General features: G+C 36.4%; 2 protein-coding genes across 3 annotated transcripts; both read right to left on the minus strand.

The window, feature by feature from the left end:
- LOC109207147 lies at window positions 1,858-16,562 on the minus strand. Of its 2 annotated transcripts, none has more exons than XM_019370039.1 (19): window positions 16,065-16,562; window positions 15,316-15,646; window positions 12,974-13,219; window positions 11,290-11,480; window positions 11,034-11,205; window positions 10,224-10,361; window positions 9,968-10,145; window positions 9,672-9,817; window positions 9,249-9,425; window positions 9,041-9,151; window positions 7,273-7,392; window positions 7,018-7,174; window positions 6,181-6,344; window positions 5,981-6,067; window positions 4,648-4,976; window positions 4,266-4,347; window positions 3,934-4,073; window positions 2,538-2,784; window positions 1,858-2,370 (listed from the first exon to the last, which is right to left on the minus strand). In XM_019370039.1, exons 2-19 carry the CDS (start codon window positions 15,637-15,639, stop codon window positions 2,038-2,040), a joined length of 3,342 nt encoding a protein of 1,113 aa, XP_019225584.1. In that variant the 5' UTR covers window positions 15,640-15,646; window positions 16,065-16,562; the 3' UTR covers window positions 1,858-2,037. The 2 variants fall into 2 exon arrangements, with proteins under 2 accessions (XP_019225584.1, XP_019225576.1); XM_019370031.1 differs by having other exon boundaries at window positions 2,538-2,808.
- LOC109207162 (probable carboxylesterase 16) lies at window positions 17,031-21,235 on the minus strand. The gene is made up of 2 exons (XM_019370045.1): window positions 19,994-21,235; window positions 17,031-17,878 (listed from the first exon to the last, which is right to left on the minus strand). Exons 1-2 carry the CDS (start codon window positions 20,836-20,838, stop codon window positions 17,338-17,340), a joined length of 1,386 nt encoding a protein of 461 aa, XP_019225590.1. The 5' UTR covers window positions 20,839-21,235; the 3' UTR covers window positions 17,031-17,337.

Below are 22,770 nucleotides of genomic sequence, written 5' to 3' on the forward strand. Positions count from 1 at the left end.
ACGACATAAAATGAGAAAATACCTTCTATATATGTATTCTATAATTATCCTTCTGATTAAATATCAAAATATAATGGACTTATTGAATCGATTGTAGCTTGTAGCTTAATTGGTATTTTCGACATTGGTACAATTTCTCATTCAATTGTAGCTTAATTGATATTTTCAATATAATTGCGTTTTTTGCAGAAGATTTGTAGAAGTTTTAGTCGTTTTTGATTTGTGAAAACAAAAAACAAAGCATCTACAATCAGAATACAAATAATCTACAATTTATCTACAAAATATCTACAAACTGGGTACATTGAATTTTAATATCCCAATTCCCATTCAATTGTAGTTTAATTGGGATTTTCGACATAATTGCGTTTTTTGCAGAATATTTGTAGAAGTTTTAGTCGTTTTTGATTTGTGAAAACAAAAAACAAAGCATCTACAATTAGAATACAAATAATCTACAATTTATCCACAAAATATCTACAAACTGGGTACATTGAATCTTTATATCCCAATTCCCATTCAATTGTAGCATAATTGGGATTTTTGACATAATTGCGTTTTTTCAGAAGATTGTAGAAGTTTTAGCTGTTTTTTATTTGTGAAAACAGAAAATAAAGCATCTACAATCAGAATATAAATAATCTACAATTTATCTACAACTTCTGCTTCTTCTTCTTCTTCTTCTTCTTCTTCTTCTTCTTCTTCTTCTTCTTCGAGTTTCAATCTGAAATTCAGTCAAAACCAAGTCTAATCTTCACCAAAACCCCTCAAAATTGAGATATAAACTCCAAGCCATATTCCCGATTATTTTCAACAACACCCAATCCAAACAAATAATGATTTTTGAAAACCTAAATTTGAATTCAAAGCTTTCAAGCTTTTTAATGGCTGTCAATGGTGGAATTGCTGCTCTCTTTTCATTTGCATTGTATTACTGAAATTTGCGATTGAGAAATAGAGAGAGATGTAGAGAGAATGTCAACGAACTGAGCTTTTGCAGAACTGATTTCTACAATTTGATTCGAATTTGTTGACGATTTTGTCTTTTTTTTATTTGTGGCTTAAGGAAAAATATCGAAGAACAGAGTTTTTGCAGAATAGAGTCTATGTTATTTGATTTTAAATTGAAGATATAGGATTTGCGTTTCAAATTTGATCTGAAGGTTGCTAAATCAATTAGAATATTCTGTTCCTGATTTGTAGCGCGCCTAATTAGGAAGGAATCAGCTCCTAATAATTAGTATTTAATGAATGGTATAATAATTGTAGAAAAACTGTGAACATGGCGGGCAAATATGAAACTATGCACATTTTTTGTAATAAGGTTTCATATATGGTATAGGAAGGAAAAAGTCTCATAACATATTATAGTGAAAATAAAACGGGCTAGCCAGTTTTCAGACTGATAATAGCCCGCGTTTGTAAAGTTATTTAAAAATAGCCACTTGCTACAACACGGAATGTTCCAGCATAATATACCGGAGATTGAAGCACCTTGAATGAATTTACAGTATATTATACTAGAAACCTAGTATATATTATGTTGGAACTTCAATATATTATGCTGGAAGTTCACATGTAAAAAAATTCGAACTCCAATATATTATGCTGGAATATTTTCCGGATTTTGAACACTATTTTCGTTAAGAATTATCTTTACATGAAAAGTGAATAAATTTCGATAACAGTGAGACTCGAACCAAAAGTCCATTCGTTTTGACATCGTATTGAATTATATGAACGTCTCATCTATAACTTATATTTTAAAAAACTTTTTAAAGTAATCCGTTAGATATCTTCAATAGATATGATGATTAAACTGCATAACAGCCATACCAAACTATCACCACAACCTGATGAAGAAATCCTCAAAATTGTGGCATATTACACATTCAGCAAGTGATAAAAGAAATCCTCAAAATTGTGGCACCAAAGCCATGTTCAATTAGTACAATCTCACTGAACATCCTGCACGTGGCAATATTGTACAACAATGTATTCTGTTTGAAATATCATTGCTTACATGAGAATATTTTTTCAGTGTTTATGAGAGTGTTTTCTATGGCGATGGTGCATTTCCCCCTTTTCCCTACTTCTCTTCTCTATGATCCTAAAAGCACATGAAATAAACCCAATGGCAGCCATGGGATAAAATGCTCTGTAAGGAGCCAAGGCTAAGCCAGAAATAAAAGAAAAGTATCCAGCGAGAAGATAGGCAAAGCTCAGGTTTATCTCCCATCCTCGGATGCCCGGCAAAGGAAACAAGAAGAAGTTGAACTCGGGCTTCGAATCACACATACCGTGCAGCAAAACACCGATGCAAAGTACAGAATCCACAAACCATGGCAAGCTCTGACTGTTTCCCATTCTCTGTGTGCACGCATACACCAAAAAATAATGTTATGGTACTTCCAATTATTTCAAGAAACCAACAGTTTTGAGCCATAGAGATAAGAAATGAGGTTCGACAATGACAAAAAAAGTTGTATGTAAGGTAGCAAAAACCTCTTGCTCCTAAAGAAAGAAAAAAAAATTACCTGGAGCCATGCTATAAGTGAAGGGACAAACATAAGTGTCGCAAGAAAGTGTAATACAAGCAAGCCATGCCGATGGTTGAAGATCTCTAGTTGCGTTTCACCATAACTTTTTACTGAGTCCAGACTATTGGAATTATTCTCCTGAGTGAAATGCTTGTTGATTTCACCATCATATCGGGGTATGAATTGCTCAGATCCACTCTGACTTCCTTTCCCAGATTCTATAAACTCCTTAGTCTGGGTATGGCTGCGAAATGAAGCCATCAAAAAACTGTTTACAGACAAGAAGAATTGGTTTTAGACTACCTTAGTCATAACAAAATATCAAAAATATTAGCAGGCAACAAGTAAACGTAGAGCAATTATGAAAATTGATGAGTAATGCTGCATCTTTCATTTATGAAGATAAATGTACTTGGAAAATGCACTACAAACATATAATTTATGGTTTTTGATTTCTTTTTCAACATACATCTCATTATTCCAAATTAATTTCTTTCCTTATACTTTTCTTTCCTGGGTGAATTGATTAGATCACCCCTCTGGTCTAGTGGAACTTATTGTACCTACCTTTAGTTTGTGAAATATCTTAAACCTCCACTCTACTTTTGTATTTCACCTTCCCCACACCACCCTCTTTTTCGGTTAAATTATTACACAGGCCTTCCCTTACAAGAACTTTCCTGAGGCATTGGTTTTGTTGTATTATACCAATTAGCTAAAGTTGCTAAAAGATTCATTATACAATAGGGCCATTTTGGTAAAAGTACGTCAGAAATGAATGCAACAAACTTCTATCATTAATAACGGGAGGGTCTATGATAATTCTAAAACTAGAAGGGAGGTGTCTTTTAAGTTTTGCTAAACTTAAGAGGTCAAAGTAATTGACTTTTTCTTTTTTCACTTTGTCATCTTTTTACCCAACCAACTAGCAGACTTCATGGCTTTTTGTCTGGTTGCCTTCAGCTTTGGACAATTTCCTCACCACATTTGCTCCCACTATCAATTTTGATGGGCAAAATTCTTATATAGTAGGGGGACGTTTACGCTTTTGGCTCTAATAAAGTCACTTCTCACCACAACGCTTTCCCATGAAAAGGAAGAAGTATTTTCTTTTCAATTTGTTATTTATTTTGTTCAATGACTTGTGGTCAAATGTTTTATCTATTCAAAAGTTCTGAATAGGTCAGAATTCAGTTAGGAGTCAGCACACAATATTGGATATGGAGAAAAGCTTTCGGCTGGACAGGGCCATGATATCAATAGTCGAGAAATGGTCCCTAGTTCTACAGCTCCAACAGAACAGAATTTTAATTTCTGGAGAATCCAGCCAAATTAATACAGTATAAGACGACCACAGAAAAGTGGAGAAAGGGTGATATAGTTCGCACTGTACCTCGACAGAGCATTGTGGCAGCACACAACATGAGAAAGGAGCAACAAAAGAAGACCCAATGCTGGATGAGCGAAGCACATTAGGGTCAAAGAGAGCAGTGTCATAACAAATAATGGATTGAATCTTATGATCCTGACAACCTGTTTCAATAGTGAAAACTTATATTAAGAAAACAAGCACAATGCCAAAAATTTTATTAAATATTGGAATTTCGACAACCACTAAGATTAGAGGACAAGGGATGCAGAATACATTCAATTTCATTTCCGAAATATAAGTACAAAGCCAGCCTTGTACAAACTTATGCTTTTGCAAGTAGCAACTAAACTTACCTTGGATGATAGGAAGGGAGTGGAAAGATTAAGAAACCAAGGGACAAATAGAAAAGAGAAATTATGTCCCCGAGTTTGCGACCTGCAAAACATTATATTGCCGTTAGCTCAGCTGGTAATGAATTTCTTACAGTCATAAAGGTTTCTGTTGAATTATGTGACTACCTTAATGAAAAAGCTTAAACCGTTAGAGAGTAGTCACTTTTACTTATTTATTTAGGTCCGCAAAACACCTCTCACGTGAAGACCTATTTCTCTTCTTCCCTTTACGGGGCACTTTCATCACATGCAGAACTAACCGTTTCTTGAAATGTTAGGTAACCATTTATATGAAGTCTTTAATAACATAAATGCGGTATATATATTAAAGAGAGGAGCTAACCGTTTCTTGATGAATACATGTAAAGATGCACTAACGTAGAATAACAATTGGGAGGCTGATATCACCACAACCACTACTCCATTTGCACAGAAGTAACAGATTGTTGAGACAATGATGAAGCTTATGGCTGGAGGAAGGGGTAGAGAAATGAGGGAGGAAAGTACTAGAGCAAATAAGATAGGTAGCAGAGCCAAACAGAGAAAGGGCAATGGCATCCTCAAATTTGATTCCACAGCTGAAATGAGTGAAGGTATAGGCTGGTCGAGCTCCCATTGCCGTGCTTGCCGCATTAAAGCAAAAAGGACAACAGCAATTGCGAAACCAGTAATCTGCACAGGCCCATGACAGCAAATAACAATGAGCCCAATAATCAGAAAATGCAGAAAGAAGCAATAACTAGACAGAGGACCATGCTGAAAAGATCAACACCAATTGTAAGAACTACATCCAGCAAACAAATAAACCTGATTCACACTACAAAAGAAGGGGCACGGAGTAACTGAACCACTGATAATATTTTGATATATCAGTCAGGAAACATGCATGGGCCAGACTTCAGATGATCATAGAATCATATTTATATGAAGAAAAGGAATATATGATTTGTACTCCATTTACTCAATGCAAATAAGTTTGCGCTACATGCTTGACTATTCTTCAAAAATGAATTATGTAACAAAGTGCTTAAGAGTTTGGGAAACAAACCACTATTGAATGAGAAATCAAAGGCATCCTAAATCCATGAAGCTTTACGGTTTCCTTTTCCAAGTTTGGCATTATGTATGTAAATGAGTAATTCAAAGTATATTATACCTTCGGCGTTTTAATTGTGCTGAGAGTTAGCCACAAGAATGATTTGCAGTGGAGTATATATGAAATTTATCACTGGATGTCTGCGGCTAAATTTTAGTTTGATAGAGGAAGGTCATGCCACAGCCTAAATCTGAAACCTTGAAACTTGTGAAAAGTTATACAGATCAGTTTCACTTGTAAGTGCCGAAGAAGGTTTTAACTTAAATCCAGACAGATAAAGAATTATAAATAGCTCAAACAGCAAGGAAGGAGGACTATTGAGGACTAGTCTTCTGAGGTAAAACGGTAGAATGTAGCTTAACTGAATGGAACATAGAAGATTCTCTTAAACATGAAATATTCAAATTGTTGGGCGTGACAATCAAATGGGAGATTCTGTGCCACCATCAGTATCCTCAAATGGTATTAAAGCAAAGTCGCCAATGAAATGCAAGAATTATACGCATGAAAAGCAAAGTCTGTGGCTGCATGGTATAAAAAACCTCCAGACCCAATGAGATGGGATTAAATTTGCATTCACCTCTGAGAAATATAGAAGCAAAAATCTTTTAGCTGCAGCAGTGACATTAACACCAATACTTGTTTTGTACGAACAATGTGGATCAATCTGTACATAAGATGGAAACATATTGAAATAAAGTCATGAAAGAGCTAAGAACAGAGCAGCAGTCTATATCAACTTTCTGAGGGAACAAGAAACTAACGGGTTTGTTACAATACCAGCAACAAAACGTTGGTCTTTTCTGAACCTAGGCTGGAACTCCAGAGTGCTGGAGAGGAATCCACAAGAATAGTTTCTGAGAATAGATTAGGAAAAACATGGAGACCCGATGTGACATCCCAAGCAAGCGCTACAGGAGGGAAACAGCGAAGTTTACACAGCCCTACATCCAAAAGAATAAGTTACATTAGCAGCACAAATAAATAACAGAAACTGAGACGTTAAATCTTCTATAACTCATTGGGTTAGATTAAAACTCAGCTGAATAAACTAAAGGGAATACTTTTGACTTGGTTACTTCGTCTGCAATTATATATGAAGGTGGCAAGTTGATAGTGTGCCGGATACATGTGATCTACCAGTTATTGCTATTATACAACAATTTCTATTCAAAGATCTCTTTGTGAGATGCACGGAAGAAAAATCTATTTTTCTAACAATGATACAATGAGCCCTATATATAATACATATTCTACTCCTACTACATATGGGACTAGGACATATTCTACTCCTACTACATGTAGGACTAGGACTATTTACACATAACTATCTAACACTCTTAAATGGGGAAGAATGAATAGCAGTTAAAGTGAGGTGAGAAAACATAAACCTTCTTACATTGGTATTGCGTTTACTTAGCAAAAGGTGTGGAACTCAAACATAAAATTTCCTCCTAAAAATTCCTCAAACATCAATTCCACCAATGATTACAGGAATTAGGAGGGACTGGTGGAAGACTGGGAAGTAACAGAACACCGAGTAAAAGAGTACAAAATGCTTTACTGATCAAAAGAAACAGTACAAGATGCGTTTTGCTAAAAGGAAGAAAATCTTACTGTCAATTTCCATCTCTCCAGATTCATCAGAAGTGAACTCTGACTTTCTTATTCCACAACCAGTTGTTTTGACAGACAACGTCACAGGCATGAGGCCCAAGCTAACAGAGAAAGACAGATTAAGTGCAAGAGGGTGATCCTCCTTCAACATCATCTCCTGCAAATTTTGAACCCAAAAAATTAATGTATTCAAAGGTAAATATAATTCAAACTTTCCTTGACCCTTTTCAGTAAGTAAGATGCACCCATACAAACCTTTGAAAAATACATAGCCTGAATCAAGGACTGAGAAGATAAGATTGCGTCCCCATCCTCTGGATTGAAAAATTGCCCAACTCCCATGGAAGTGGCCGGTGGAGGCCTTCCTGAAACAGCCTGAAAATCATAAAATCATCATGATATTGTTGCTCGAACTAATCAGTCAAATTAGCAACCCAGGAGCTAAGCACAATTAACAGTCAGCAGAAAGAGAAACAGAACTTTCCATCTGAAATTTTTATTCCAAGACCAAATTTGCACATTGCACTGCAAAAGCTCATGAATATATATAAATTACTGCAAAAAGGATCTGTCGGCAACTATACCATAAAAGGAAGAAGACAAGCAGTGACTCATGACCGCAATAACCAATGCATTTGTACAGAAAATATTTTATTCAGAAAAGTGATTAAAAATGGAAGTACGAGCAACTATTTCACTGAGTATCCCCAGTTAAAAAAAGCAATCATTCAAACAACTAACTTAAAGGGTGAAGCTATACAGTTCCGAAAGTTAATGCTTCGTCAAACCTGCCACAGAAGATAATACACCAAAAAGATTGTTTAATATGGTTATTGACAATTTGAACTCTGTATTTGCAACAGAACCTTCTAGTTTCTTTTTACCTTTACAAGTGATGTAACTAGCATCGAAAACTTGAAGACTGGTTTAAAAACCCGAAACAACAGAGATCCGAAGCTCCTTGTATTTCTCAGAAATCAGTTCCAGGGGCTAAACAACAAACAGGAAGAAGGAAAGGCATGAACTTCAACACCATTGATTCTCTCACGCATCAATTTTGTTTTTACAGATGCACTCCACCATATAATAAAATACTTTATGGTTTTCAATAAACGCCTCTCATGTAAGTGGTAAGGCAACCTGAAAACATGCATAAGCTCACTCGTCGACGACAGAACCTGCATCTTAAGAAGATACTATTTATTTGCCGATTTTTTAATAGTAAAAACCTACTACATGGAGCAGTTATCACGAAGGGAAGAAAAGAGGGAGGTCTGAAAAAGGTTTGGCACAACAAGCCTCTAGAAGTAGCTTTTTCGCTTTGTGTGCAGTGCGGAATGCTCTCCAAAGGAAGATAATTTAAGAAAGAGAAGGAGGATATCTGTTAGTTGGTGTTGCATGCGCAAAGATTTAGAGAATACTAATCATCTCTTATTGTATTGCAAGTTGGCTTCACAGATCTAGGCCCTTGTTTTCTCATGTGTGCTATCAAGAACAGTGAAGGAACCAACCATGAGGTGGAGAATGCAGAGATTGGAAGTGAAAAAAAAGGCAACTGGTATACATTACCATTGTGTCTCTTTAGCATATGGAATGAACGAAATAGAAATTCGTCTTAAAATACTGAGAACAAGTAGAAAACATTAAAGATCTTCCTTGTTTCATTAGTATTTTTTGGTGTAAGGAGAGAATTCCATGCTGTATACAGTGGATAAACTGGATTATGAATGTGGTAATGCTGAATAAGACACTTCTGGAAAGGAAAGACTAAGTTAAATGTATAAAGCATTTCTAGAGAGGACATTGGGAACTGAAATCTTAGGCTGCATAACATGGCGCTAGAAAGTGAAGTTCCTTTCACTTTTATTGGTAAAGTACAGAAACTAAAGTCCTATCTCACATTATAAAGATGTGACGGGAAATAACTTCTAACAGATACGAACTCCTACAAAGATTTCCCAAGATAGCACGTCTAATGACTAAACAGAATCTTAAGCATATCTGAAACCCTGTGAACAAGTACCAGGCGAGATGCCACTGAGATGGTCAGAAATCTGAAGCCATGCATATCCTTTGGATGCAGCCAAAATACAGCAGAAGGAGGTGCCTGCTCAGTCTGAGTACCTGGTTCAACCTATTGCAAAGACACCACCCTTTAGGAAAAATTTCAATCAAACTAGCTCATAATAACATCACAGAGCATTTGGAAGACAGTGTACATAACCAAGTACCTGCCTTGGAGCTGGTCCAGATGGAATTTGCACCATCTTTGATGTAACTTCTAAAACCCGTTTATTAGTCGGTAACGTGGAAACTGAAGTTCCTTTCTCGGGCCAAAGGTGCAGTCGTACACCGGAACATGGAGAAAGATTTGTGACAAAAACAAAGTGGTTTTTGCCATTAGATCCCTGAGTATGCAAGTAAGATATGTTATAAACTGGACAAGAAGCATCAAATTTTATGCTACACATTCTAGGTTGCTGCATCCGAACTATCAAAGCAAGTTAAGGAGTCCCTCAAATAATAATTACGTATGACCTTTTCCCAGAAGAGTGCAAGCATTTGTCTTGAAGAAAGGAAACACAACGTAAGCAAGCACCCTATGGAAGATATGAACAACGTGAACTTTTTATAAATGATAAAAGGAAGCTGACCAACTTCTCAATGTCCAACCACCGCCTCCTCCCGTCCATTGCTAAAACTGTAACAGTGGTTGTCTCGATGTATAAATCTCTTTCAAGCGCATCATCACTCCAATGAATGCTAAGGGGGCAAGCATACATGCTGTGCGCCTGAGATCCTGCACCACAATCCACCTTTTAGAACACCAAATTGTTGTCCAGATACAAGAACATGTGTAAGCATGTAAATGCATCTTTATATATTTTAACACTATATAAGGATCTCTGCCTCTGAATGAAGTAGATATAGAGAGTTGGTCTGAGAATACCAGATTCAGCTTCTCCATTTTCGATTGGTATATGGGGCAGCTGCGGTTGCTTTAACCAATTAAAATTTGGAGGTATTCCACTTTGAAGCATTTTTGTGAAGATTGCCAGTCTCGTCCGAACATCAGATATAGGCTGACCAGTCTCCTGGTCTATCAGACTAAGAAGAGTATGTGATACCTGAAAAAGATGATGTTGAAATTCAAAGCTATTCTATTACAAACTTAATTGGGGACTCTTGGGAAAAATTTCACTTACTTGGACCACGAGCTGATTACACCACAAAATAACCTGGTGTTCCATTGATAACCACGCATTTTTCATGCCCGTGCTACTAATCATAAAGCCATGGGTAGGAGGCACAATACCATCAAGTGATTGTAATTTTGACCGGACCTAAAATTGAAAAGTTATTGAAGCTAATGGTAAATATTTAGTCAAGCAATACGTAACTGTTAGCTCACATAAGGGGTAGGTGGGGCAAGAGAAAGTACAACATCCAAAGACCAAAATACACAAATATCAGCTGGAGATACTATCTGGCTCATCGAAATAAAGTATACTTAAATCATTATATAAGGGTCTGCCCGTTTAAATAAAGTATGCTTTAATCGTCATATGGAGACAAAGGTTAAGGATAAGTCAAAAGTGAAAGTTAGCAAACGTAGAACCATTAGAAAGAATAAGACTCTACTATAAGTTAACATTAGTCCAAGATGGAGAATAAGTTCTAGAGCTACTTCTCTTTACAAGCTAATAGAGCAGCGCATTCAACAGCAATAGCATGGCAGTTACTAAGTTAAACCCCTGAACATAAAAAGATTTTGTTTACCAATCAAAAAGAATTTTATGTTTAGTCAGTTTCCTCTAAAAGTAACCAACAACCATTCACTTCAAAGATATTTGATTGAAGATTAATAACTGCGGTTTCCTACTGGAATTGCATTGAACGGAAAGAAGGGAAATGAAACTATACACGTTGTAAGCCTTACATTTTTATTTGCCAATTATAATTCAGATTTTCACCTTCATGTACTTGAAACGTAAAAAATCAAATAGAAGAAGTACCTGGTAATCATGATAACCACCAGAAACTGAGACGACAACAACATGAGAGAGTGCTGGATCAGACAGATAATGTCCTGATCGAGAAGTTTGGACCTCGTATCCTTTCCTCCATGCGTAATTTACACGTGCATAATACTGACCAAGTGATGGCTGCAAAGCCAGAGGAGGCGACCTGGATAAGGCACAAACAAGAATTAGTCATTTATAGCATAGAAGTGTAACCATATAATAGCCTTCCAAGAGTAGAGCAATTTACTGGTGCGGAGAAGAAAGTGTCAGAACAGTTTCAACAGCAAATTTCCTCAAATGTGGGTGGACAATCGCAGCTCTAGCAACAAAACCACCCATGGAATGGCCAACCAATATTACACTTCTCGGAGGACTCCTAGACGCAGCAGCACCTTCCTTAACTCGTGCATCGTGGGACTCTTTATAGTGATCCAAAATCTAAAAGCAAGAAGATGTAAATAGAAACACAGACATGAAAAATTCAAGGCGATAAAGGCGGACAGAGAGCAAAAGAGGAGCAGGAAGGAAGTAGAGAGGAATATAAAACGTAGAACTGTAAGTCTTCAATCTTCACCAGGAAATGAATTTATCAAATTACAATAACCATGCATATAAAAGATCTAGACTAGTAGAATGCACCGAAAAGGGTAGAAAATGACGAACGCTTTCCAAAATATGGCAAAATCAATTCAAATGAGGAAGTTCTAAAACTTCAATTATTAAGTAACAAACTCAAATAAAGCTCCCATCACTTAAAATTCTTTTTTGATCTCTTGCCTCACCTACCGGTCGTGTATGCGTAACGGAAGCCCCTGCTTAATACTAGAGTACCAGAGGTGTCAAACAGTCCAAGACTAGATTAAAATACATTACTGGCAAAGGAATTAGTAAATGATGATAAAACCAAGTCAAGTAACCTGACACAAAATATTTTCCAAAAATAACTTCCATCTGGACACACTTCCAAGCATGTTTATCAGTATCAAGTTTGAGCTATATGCTATTACTGGGGTTTCCATTGTCCGAGGCATTAAAGTTGTAAACATATACATTTAACATTGGATCTGTCTGGTCATATGAGCTAAGTAATCTGTCTTTGCTTATCATCTAGGCATTGTTCCAATGAGGATAGGAAAAGTATAAACTTCATAGGTATTATCATATTGATATATTCCTCAATTTTCACTTTTGATGCTTTATGCAGCTTTACCTTAGCAAGGATTCGTGAAATTCTAGACGGCATTTCTAGATTCTTATATTAGTTCTTTTTCTTTCTTTTTCCCTGCTAAATAGTTATACAGACCCGCAAAAATAATGGTTTCTCTTTCGCAATGGAAGCACTTGAATAATAACTTATAGACTTGCAACTCTAAGAAAACTGTCTCAGCACTTCCAATCTGAAAGGACGGCATATTTTTTTTTTCATTAATGTATTCCCAGTAAGTTATGTCCTTATTCTCCAGACTTGCTTATTAGCAAATGCAAGTATCATCATCCATGCTTACTGGTTAGTGTTACTGTTGATAAGCAACCAGAAGACAAGAATAAGCACGTAGATCTAGTTCTCTCGTTCTATGGGAAATCTAACCATGCATCGTCAATCTATCAGAACCTACAGACTTGCAGATATCCTTTAAAAAGTTCTTTAAGCTTGTCACTGTCATAGTATCAAATAATCCAGTCTATTTCCTACAGAAAGAAAACCATAGTAAAACACACAAAAAGGAAAAGGTGAATCATATTAACTTAAGCAAATTGGTATTTACATTCAACCTTTAATATCTATCTTCTCCCTTTTCCGGGAAAGCATCATGTATTCATCTCTGTGTTACATTGGATAAACTATGGAATCATGCAATAAAGATTGTCAACACATTCCCTCAGATTAATGCCAACAAAGAGACATTCTACTTGAGCAAGAAAAGTTATACCCTGTGAATGGCATATACAACATAATCTGTGTGTTCTTCAAGAATTCGGCCATCCATTGCAGAATGTTCACCTTCAAGATCCACGGCAAACCAGTCAAGCATGGATGTATATTGATAGGGCAAAGGAGTGTTGGTGACATCAAAATCTACTCCCTCTCCGAGACTTAGAGAGGCTTCTTGGTAAAAACTACGTTCAAGAGGACCTCCTTGATAAGCCCTATCAGATTCTGCAGCCACAGATCTCACCTGTAAAAGTGTTTGAAAAGGATCAGGAGCAAAGCCAATAAAATGAGAACAACGAATGTATTAACATGTCTTGCACTCATCTTATGATGCCACTACATTCACATAACAAGCAGTTAATATTCAATCACAGGGACCCCCCCCCCCCCCCACACACACACACACACACACACTCTCTCTCTCTCTCTCTCTCTCTCTCTCTCTCTAGTGAAAAAGCAAAGGTGCAACCTCCACGTCAGATTTTCAAGAATAAGTCAATCAATCAGCAGTTGTCGCAGCAAGAACAGTAGAGAGAAGGACGAAAGGTGGAAACGAACGAAGAGCAAGTTAGGGGTTTTCTTTCAAAAAAGGTAATTCAAACAATATTAGGAATAAAATAATAAGAATCTTGGACAAACCAAAAGTGATTATAAGCTGAAACGCCAACCTAATTTTGGCTTATAAGCATTTTAGGTGCTTACCTTGGTATCAACTGATTGATGTCAGCCCCCAACAGAAAGGGAAGATCCATAACTTGTTAGCAATTTCCACTATTATAATCTTTTACTTGTACATGAAACAAGAATGTTCAATTGGTTCACACATATATATACCACTAGTTTCTATGAACGTGCGTTGCACGTTGATGTTTGATCGCTAAAAATTTTGACATTCATACTTTTCACGTAGATTCTCAATCACTTCTTTATATATATTAAGGAACCAAGAATTAAATTTACTTAAAATATTATTTTTATGAACGTATGTGAAAGAAAATGTAATAATCTTCAAATATTATTACACTTACATAATATTTAAAGTTAAAATGATTCGACATCATCGTCTGAACCTGTGAATGATATATGTACTTATAATATAGAAAACAAGAAATGTAGTCGTATCTTAACTAATGATTTTTTATATACGATATTTTTTGTGTTTGTTCCCTTACAATACTTTGTACGCTTTGTTATGACTATAACTGTTGTTGTCAACATTGATATCCCTCTTGAAAACGTAACATACAAAAGTCAATAATAATAATAAGGGAAGATGACATTGTATAGCCACTCTCAAAATAATAGCTAGAAAAATATACTCCCCTGTTTCCATTTATGTGAATTTATTTCCTTTTTAGCTCATGCCAAAAAGAATGACCCCTTTCTATTTGAAAACAATTTACTTTTAATAATATGTTATATCAAATAAGAAACATATAATTCGGGACAACAGGTCAACTCATGTACAAATTGATTGTGATAAATGGCAAAATTAGGACAGTACTCGTATGCACAATATGACAAGTCTTTTTAGTGCTCGTAGAATTCTATTTTTCCAACTTTTCTCATATAAGTAATTATCATAATTCTAAATATTATAATTTTTCCAATTATGGAGTTGTTTCTTTGAACGAAAATTTTATAGTTTTGGATGAATTGAGTCCCAACGGAAAAAGGTTACTTAGTCTTAATCCAAAATTATATTTATACCCATTATTAAATTGCTACATAAAGGAAATATTAACTATAAAGGACAAAAAAGTCGATCAATAATTCAGGGATATTTTTGTCTCTTAACATTTAGCTTCCTAACACTCGTGCTTTTATAATAATATAGATGTACTTAGACTTCATTAATTACTAGTTCTTTCTGGTTTAATTTGATGCAGTCACAACTCGCAGAGAAACAAATATAACATTTTAAAATCACTTTTGTTGTCTTTAAGACAAGTAGAATTACTTTTTATAGTATATAGTTTTAGCATCCATGAATCAAAGTTGACTTGTGTTATGCTTTCAAAGTGCCAGAAGCATATGAGAAAACAGTTCCAAGGATATAAGACTTTTCCTGTGCTTTCAACATTTTATGTTCTGTATCTGCTCATCTCTCATGAGTCATTACTAAATGCACACATATGACACCTCGTTCGATCTAAATGGAATTGGTAATGCACTAATAACATTCCCAGATGGAAGATTTGACACAAAAAAAGCTAATAAGAGTAGATACTACACTTGATCTTAGCCAAAAGTCCAAGCAAGGTATAGATTTGAGACAGACATAGGCATATGATGGAAATACTGTTTTGAAACATTTGAGGTCATAAATAAGAAACTTGCCTGTTTGTAGCTACCACCATTCCCAGGGATAAAAAGAACAGGAACCCCTGCAAGCTTCTTAAGATGATCGTTGAAATCAATCTTTCTCCATCCTTCATGGTACAGATGTAATCTGTACTTTGTGGACGACACATTTGCCGGTGTAGGTATAGGTATGTAAGTAGGATACATGTATGTCATGGTACAACCATTAGATATGGGTTTTATCATGCCATAAAGACCAGCTAGACCTATCCATAATGCAAGTAGAACCACCGCAGCCACTCTGAATTTCGCCCTAAAACCTTCCATGCTTTGGCTCACACTGCCACCCATCCACTTCATTTTGATCCTTCGATATCCCACCAAATAAATTAGCACATTGACCAGAAAACTTAGTATTCTTGAAGAGTTTAAGCTCTATGTGTTAAAGATATAAAAAATATCGACACAATCAGGTCACTTAAAAGTTATTTACAGATAACTCTAGTTAAGCATTGATTGGTAAGCTAGAATAAATGGACAATAACCTACTATAACAGGTTGAGTTACACTATGGTGTAAAAATCATTACACTGTACATAACTTAAGTCCATTCTCAAATTGTACAAGACATATCGACTTACTCCATTACACAGATCTTTCACCCAAGAAAGCAAAAGGTTTGAACTGGGTCTTGGGGTTTTTGGTCTTTGAGAACAACTTACAAACAGTATATGTGCATTGAAGCTTTCTACTATGCAAAGAAGATACGAAGTACTAAGATGTACCTGATTGGAGATCCACAGTTTCCAGCGTTGGACTCTTCCCAATCTCGAGCGACCAAGAATCAACACACAAGGTACAGAATGAGTGTAAAGTAATAGAAAAGCCTGCTTTATTTACTCTACTATTATTAGGCCTTGAGAGAAAAGGGGATAAAATCCAATTTTAGGAAAGGCGTGTGTACTGGTCTCCCTGTAACTGGAAGAAACTACTGGAGTCTTACTTCCATTTATTTCATGTACAGGAAAATCAGCTCATCCGATTGGATCTTGCCATAACAAGAACCAGATCGAGAGAGAGGGAAAAAGATTTAAAAACCCAGAAAGAAAATGAAAAGGGCGTAGAAAAGAAAGTGGAGTGAATTGGAAAGGGTTTAAAAAGGAAAGAATTTAATGATTGTAATTTCAGATACTACGGGTATTTTTAGTACTACTTTAGCTCTTTTGCATATTGGAGATTTACGTGCTTATTACCGATAATAATAGGAGTAGACTCAATAAAAAGAATGAAGAAAGATGACACAAGCGATTTTTAAGACATAAGCATTTCACATCATTACTTTGTGATGTTTTACCATTTTCGTCTTGTGTCCTGTAATATTATTTATGTTATCTTAATTACACTCTCTCCCTCTTGATTTTGACACTTTTCACTTATTAAATATATATAACCTGACTAATTGTTGTAGTTAATTAAACTGGATATGTTTATATTTCTAACTTAAGAATGTTTAGAAAAGGAAAAAAAAAAAGGTACCGTGTCCATTAGTCGTTATTTTCCTCATATCAAATTGGTGAAATAGCATATTTTTAAATTTTAATCATCTCGAAAATTAAATAAAGAAAACGTTTAAATATTTTCACAAAGAAGAGTAGTTAGTGTGCGTTATCTCCCCAAGGAATGCAAACATTCACTTCTTTAGTTTTTGTTAATTGGTTGGAATGTTAAATCAAATTCAATGACATTGAAAATAACTCAAAACCAGGAGTTACGCTTGTGCGATTTGATAAAGACATCATCGGGAACATCGATCTCCGTTGTTCACTCCAACAGAAAAATGTTTACAAGGATAACATACATGCTTAACTCAAATAAAAGGAATTCGTGGCTCAATACTCAGCTAAACCCTAGTTTCTGGCAAGTGACATCTATTTTACAAAAGAAACATCCCGAGGAAAAAAGAATGTGCGATGGAACTTAAAGGCCATATATGGTGAACCTCAAACCGCAAGGAACGTTTGTCACAAAGATGCTGCTATACAAGACCATCTGTCCAACTCAATAGGAAAACTCGTGACCTCGAAGTGAAATGTACTTCTTAACCCAGATAGCAATATCCTCAGCACAAGCCTGAGACTGAGGGGTCTTGAGAAGCATGTCAAGAGTAGCAAACTCATGAACAGCATCCTTGTACTCAAGAACAGGAGCATCAACATTTACTTTCCGGAGTTCTTCTGAATAAGCAATAGCCCGATCTCTCATCCAGTCATGCTCTGCTACGATTGTTAAAGTTGGGGGCATTCGCTTTAATGGAGGTCCTCCTCTCCCAGGAACTAGTGGGTTAGCAGCAGGGTGATCCAAGTCAAACTCTCCTTCAGGTAAAAATAATTTCCAGGCAAGTATGCACATAGCCTTGTCATAGAAATAGGAATTTGCTAGCTTTATCTCGGAATGAGTTGGAACATTTCCAATGAAAAAAGGATACATCAAGACCTGTGCCACCACCTTCACTGGATCCAAAAGCTTACCTGCTTCTACTGCCTTCCGGGCTACATAATCAGCTATATTTCCTCCACAACTCACTCCAAGGAGAACACACCTAATCGAACACATAAAAACAAACAAAAAAAAATTAAAAAAAGGAAGTTATTAATTATATCTAACATCGCAGAGAAACAAGGAGGCATAGGAGATCTAGCCTGTCATGGTAAAAGCATAAGAAAGTAGTATGTAGGCGTGTAGGGTAACTATAGAGAACCAGAACATTAGAAAGCAACTTCATTCAACTACGGATGTCAAGACGTCCAGCACAAGTAACTCATCAAGCAAACACAAACCTACCAGCTGTATCCACCTCATTCCATGACACATGGAACTTAATAACCATGTGACTTATAGCCTCGTCCCACCCCAGAGAATTAGCTCTTGGCTCCTTGCAGACTCCTGCTCTATTTATACCCCATGAGGCATGCTACATTACCCTCTAAGGTGCTATGTCATTTGATCTTAATGGGTTCTCTAACTAGACCACTTGCAGGTTAAGGACAGACACTAGCCTCGTCATTATTAAAATTTAAAAATAGAAACCGAAAAAGGAGGAAGAGCTGGCAGATCTGCCTTAAATAGCAAGGATGCAAACATGAAGAGATAAATCTAGAAGTTTGGCAGCACGAGAAATACCATCCACAGACAGTGTCTTACTTTAGACTATAGTGGTCAAACCGATACTCTCCAATACAACATAGACTATAATAAGTTGTAATAAGAATAGTAAAAAGAACATTGCTAATTTGGTCCCTTAATTATTGGCAAATTCTAGTTTTAGTACCTGTGAATTGTGATATCCTATTGAACATATTTAACCTTCAATTAATAGAGTTGGAACGTGTTCAGTTATACAATTGTCTCACATGAGTTGCGTAAGGGCTTTCAAAACAATCTAGAAAGGTCTTGTACTACTCCACCCATTGCTTTGGGCTTTGGATTTGGATGCTCAAATTCTTTATTACACAGTAATAGAGCCAACATTTGGTAAGACCATTTCTCAGATTAGAAACTCTACTTTCAAGTCGACCTGTGAGCCAAAGTATCTAGTTACATGTGCTAGAAGGTGTTGAGTTATACAATTTCCCCACATGGATTGTGTAAGGATTCTAAAGGGGATTATATCTAGAGGGGTTATATAAGGCTCTGGATACTCCACTCATTAAATCTCGAATTGGATAATAAGTTGTTTCACAAAAAGATTTTACATCAAATTCAATAAAGTATACAGTATTAGCTTAATTCAATCTAAATTTATCATTTTAGGATGAGCGAAAGAATAAAGGTCATTTATATTGGGACTCAAGATGGTATGACCAAAGAATAAGACCATAATAAGCTTATTTCATCAATGATATAGATTCGGAAATAACAGAATCAGGCAACATCTTTAAATAAATCATCAAATTATGCAACAAAATGAGAAACGTTCACAAAGCATTCAAAACAAGTCTGAAAGACACAAACCCGAACCAACATCAAAAATATTTCTATTTACAAACTAAATTTGGCAGTCGTATCTAACACAATCAGAAGATCATAGGAAAAAATAGCACATGGAAAACCCTCTAATAAATTGTTTTCCCTGCCAGGAAAGGATATAGCTATTTAGCATTGTATCTCCTGATATTTCCCTAAGGACTACCAGAAAAATGACCCATTTATAAGACACATTGCACCTGTCTAGCTATGGAATTCAACTTGTAATGTGGGAATTCAACTTGTAACCACATTACATCATAAGAAAAAGCAAGAAATTTACCAGGTAAAAATCCCACTAGACATGAGACCCAAAATTAAGAATTTGTAATTTTTTTTTTAAGTACTGTTTGGCCCTTCCTAGTCGCTGCACCTACTTTGGACAGATAGTATCGCAACGTCCTAACCTAATAATATGGATACCTAATAACACGGATTCCCACTCCACTATTCAAAATCAGATTCTGCTATATTAACTTTTCATTCTTCACAACTACACTTGTGACCACATTTCAGATTGTTGAAGAAATAATTCACTAAATAACAAAATGTGTTATCTTTGATAGCTTAAGCTTTTAGATGAGATGCTCCCACACTTCAAGACAGATCAACCAATTACTGACACAGGTAATTATCCACATCTAAAACTAAGGCAACAACTATTGAATAAGACAATAAGACCAAAACCAACCTCGACGGATCTCCATGAGCAGCCAACCAAGGCTCCGCCATTGATGCTCCAAAGGCATCCGCTATGTGCCCGTGACTATCAGATTTCTTCATATCCCCACCTCCACCACGTCTGTTCCCCAACGACTTACTACATTCAGCCAAATTAGCCTGCTTCGCCAGCCAATGTAGCACCTTCAACCCATCCTCAAACGCTGCTGGGTACCGATCCTCAGGTGCTAGCCTGTATCCAACTGCTATTACAATAACATCACAGAGCTTCGCGATTCTTCTACAGAAGAAATCATTCGATGTCGAGTCATTACTCCCACTCACAAATCCCCCACCGTGAAACTGTAACATCACAGGCAACTTTCTACATTTTTTACTAGCTGGAGAATATCCTCTATAAACCCCATTTTCAGATTTCAAAGCAAGATCATCCGCATTACATCCATAGCTATTTCTCCTATGATTGAAACTATGGCCATTTTTATAATGCGTGTCGGTTACATTATCAGTGGTAGCAGCACCATAGCTGTTTCGACGTGGATCAGATCCTGAATCAGGTAATCTGGTGGAAGGCTTAACCCTAGATTTAGATTGTGCCCTTAAATCGGAATCGGGCGAGCCGAGACAAGTCTCGGGTAGGAAGATTCGGATAGAAACGGAGGTGGTGGGATCTATATGTAGGTCCTTGGTGGCAACGCCGTCGGTGAAAACAGGATTTGGAGCTGCAATTGATTCCTCATCGGGACGCGATGTGACACCGTAAGAGCTTCCGCCGGCATTGGTTCGGTTTTGCAACCGATGCTTTAACATGAATTTGAAGAACACACTGTATAATTTCACAGCCACGCTTGGCATTTCCCCCCTAACTCCCTCCCCCTCGCTCGTCGATTTCTAGGGTTCCGTCTACCTCCGCCCCTTTGTTAAGTGACAATTTGTTGATTTAATTAAAACTGATTTGAAGTCACAAAACTATGTCGATATTCAGCTAAGATTTGAATTTTAAAGGGAATTAAATGGATTTCATTCTTTATCTTTAGGGTTTTTAGGAGGGATGGATTGAGATTGAGGAAAAGGTAGACGGAGATTATATTGCTTGAATTAGAGTAAGGGGGAGAGGTGAAAAAGGAGCAAAATGCCTGATTTTGAATACTGTAGTAGTCAGTAAATATGTTGGAAAATGAAAGAGGAGAAGGGGGAGCAGCAAATATGCTGGATGTACGGTTTGATTAGGTGGAGTTAATGGCATTTCTAGAAAATTGGGACAAATCAATTGTGGCGCCTACTAGCCTACAGTAGATTTGTATCATAGCCTACTAATTTTAATTTTATTTTCTGCTTGCTTTTTTACGACTATCTAAATTTTGAGAAGCACTTTTGCTACTATTAAAATAACAAAAAAAATATTCTTAGGCCCCGTTTGGCCATGAGTTTTGCCAAAATAAATTTGGGATTTATTTTCAAAACTCTTGTTTGGCCATAAATTTTGCCCATATTTTGGCCAAATTCCAAATCTCAAATCTCAAATCCCAAAATAAGCTATTGAGCTGATTTTGGGCCAAAATCCCAAAACTTGGGAATTATATACATGTTTTTCCAAAATAAAGTTGGAAAATATGTTTTGAAAACGTATGTCCAAACACATTTTCATCTTCAAACCAGACTTCACCCAAATCAGATTTTTCAAAATAAATTTGGAATCTATGGCCAAACGCTAGCTTAGAGCGATTAAAAATATATAAAAAAATAAAGAGAAATTCAACTTAAAATAGAATAATTTTGGTAAAGGTCATAAGTTCTTAGGCCGTAAAATTACTTTTCTACGGAGTGAAAAAAACATATATAATAAAATCGTAATTACAGAATATGACCCTAACTTCAAAGTTAGGTCTAGGATTTCTAGTACATGGGTACACTATTAAAAAAATAATTGTATTAAGTGGGTATTGATCCATCTTCCTCTTGGTAAACAACTCAATCTACGACCAAGTGCACCATTCAACCTTCATGGAGCATGGGTTCACGTGCCCCATAATTTCTCCCTAAATCCGCCCCTGCATAACTCTTAGTTTTGGGTATTGCAAGGATTACAAATATATATCAACAACAACAACAACGACAACCAGTATAATCCCATAAGTGGGGTCTGGGGAGGGCAGGATGTATGCGGCCTTACCCCTACCCTAAAAGGGAAGAGAGACTGTTTCTGATATACCCTCGGCTAAAGAAGGTGAGAGAAGCCCTGATAGCAAGTAATGGCAAGACAAATAATTTGAAAACTAAATCGAAGATAGCAACAGAGAAAATGAAAGGGGTACTGATAACAAGTAATAGCAAGATAACATATTAAGAAAACGAATTCCAAGGCAGCAAACGAGAATATGAACCGAGTATTGCTAGCAAACTACGGAATTGCCGATGGCAAGTAACAACGGAACAAGACATGCGAATATAGCAAACTAAGGAAAAAAGGGTAACGTATTATCGCTAATACTATCGAGCTAGAGAAGACAAAGGGAAACGCACGCTGCCTATTAACCTTCTACCTTAATCTTCAACCTCCACACCCTTCTATCTAGGGTCATGTCCTCTGTTAGCTCAAGCTGCGCCATGTCTCTCCTGATCACCTTTCCCCAAGACTTCTTTGACCTACCTTTACCCCTCCTCTCACCTCCTAAGGCCAACCTCTCACATCTCCTGACAGGGGCATCTATGCTTCTCCTCTTAACATGTCCGAACCATCTTAACCTTGCCTCACGCATCTTTGCCTCCACATGGGCCAACCCCCCC

This window comes from Nicotiana attenuata, chromosome 2, assembly GCF_001879085.1.
Source record: "Nicotiana attenuata strain UT chromosome 2, NIATTr2, whole genome shotgun sequence".
In the NCBI taxonomy this organism is placed as follows: domain Eukaryota; kingdom Viridiplantae; phylum Streptophyta; class Magnoliopsida; order Solanales; family Solanaceae; genus Nicotiana; species Nicotiana attenuata.

Bases quoted from the DNA above. Each gene is read 5' to 3' on its own strand.
- LOC109207147 (XM_019370031.1), bottom strand. From the start codon at position 15,639: ATGAAGTGGATGGGTGGCAGTGTGAGCCAAAGCATGGAAGGTTTTAGG. The intron at 9,152-9,248 runs GTACTTGGTTAT...TCTTTGCAATAG, and splicing joins CTGGACCAGCTCCAAGGCAG to GTTGAACCAGGTACTCAGAC. The intron at 2,809-3,933 runs GTACAGTGCGAA...GTCTGTAAACAG, and splicing joins TGCCACAATGCTCTGTCGAG to TTTTTTGATGGCTTCATTTC.
- LOC109207162 (XM_019370045.1), bottom strand. From the start codon at position 20,838: ATGCCAAGCGTGGCTGTGAAATTATACAGTGTGTTCTTCAAATTCATG. The intron at 17,879-19,993 runs GTTGGTTTTGGT...GTGTTCGATTAG, and splicing joins GCTCATGGAGATCCGTCGAG to GTGTGTTCTCCTTGGAGTGA.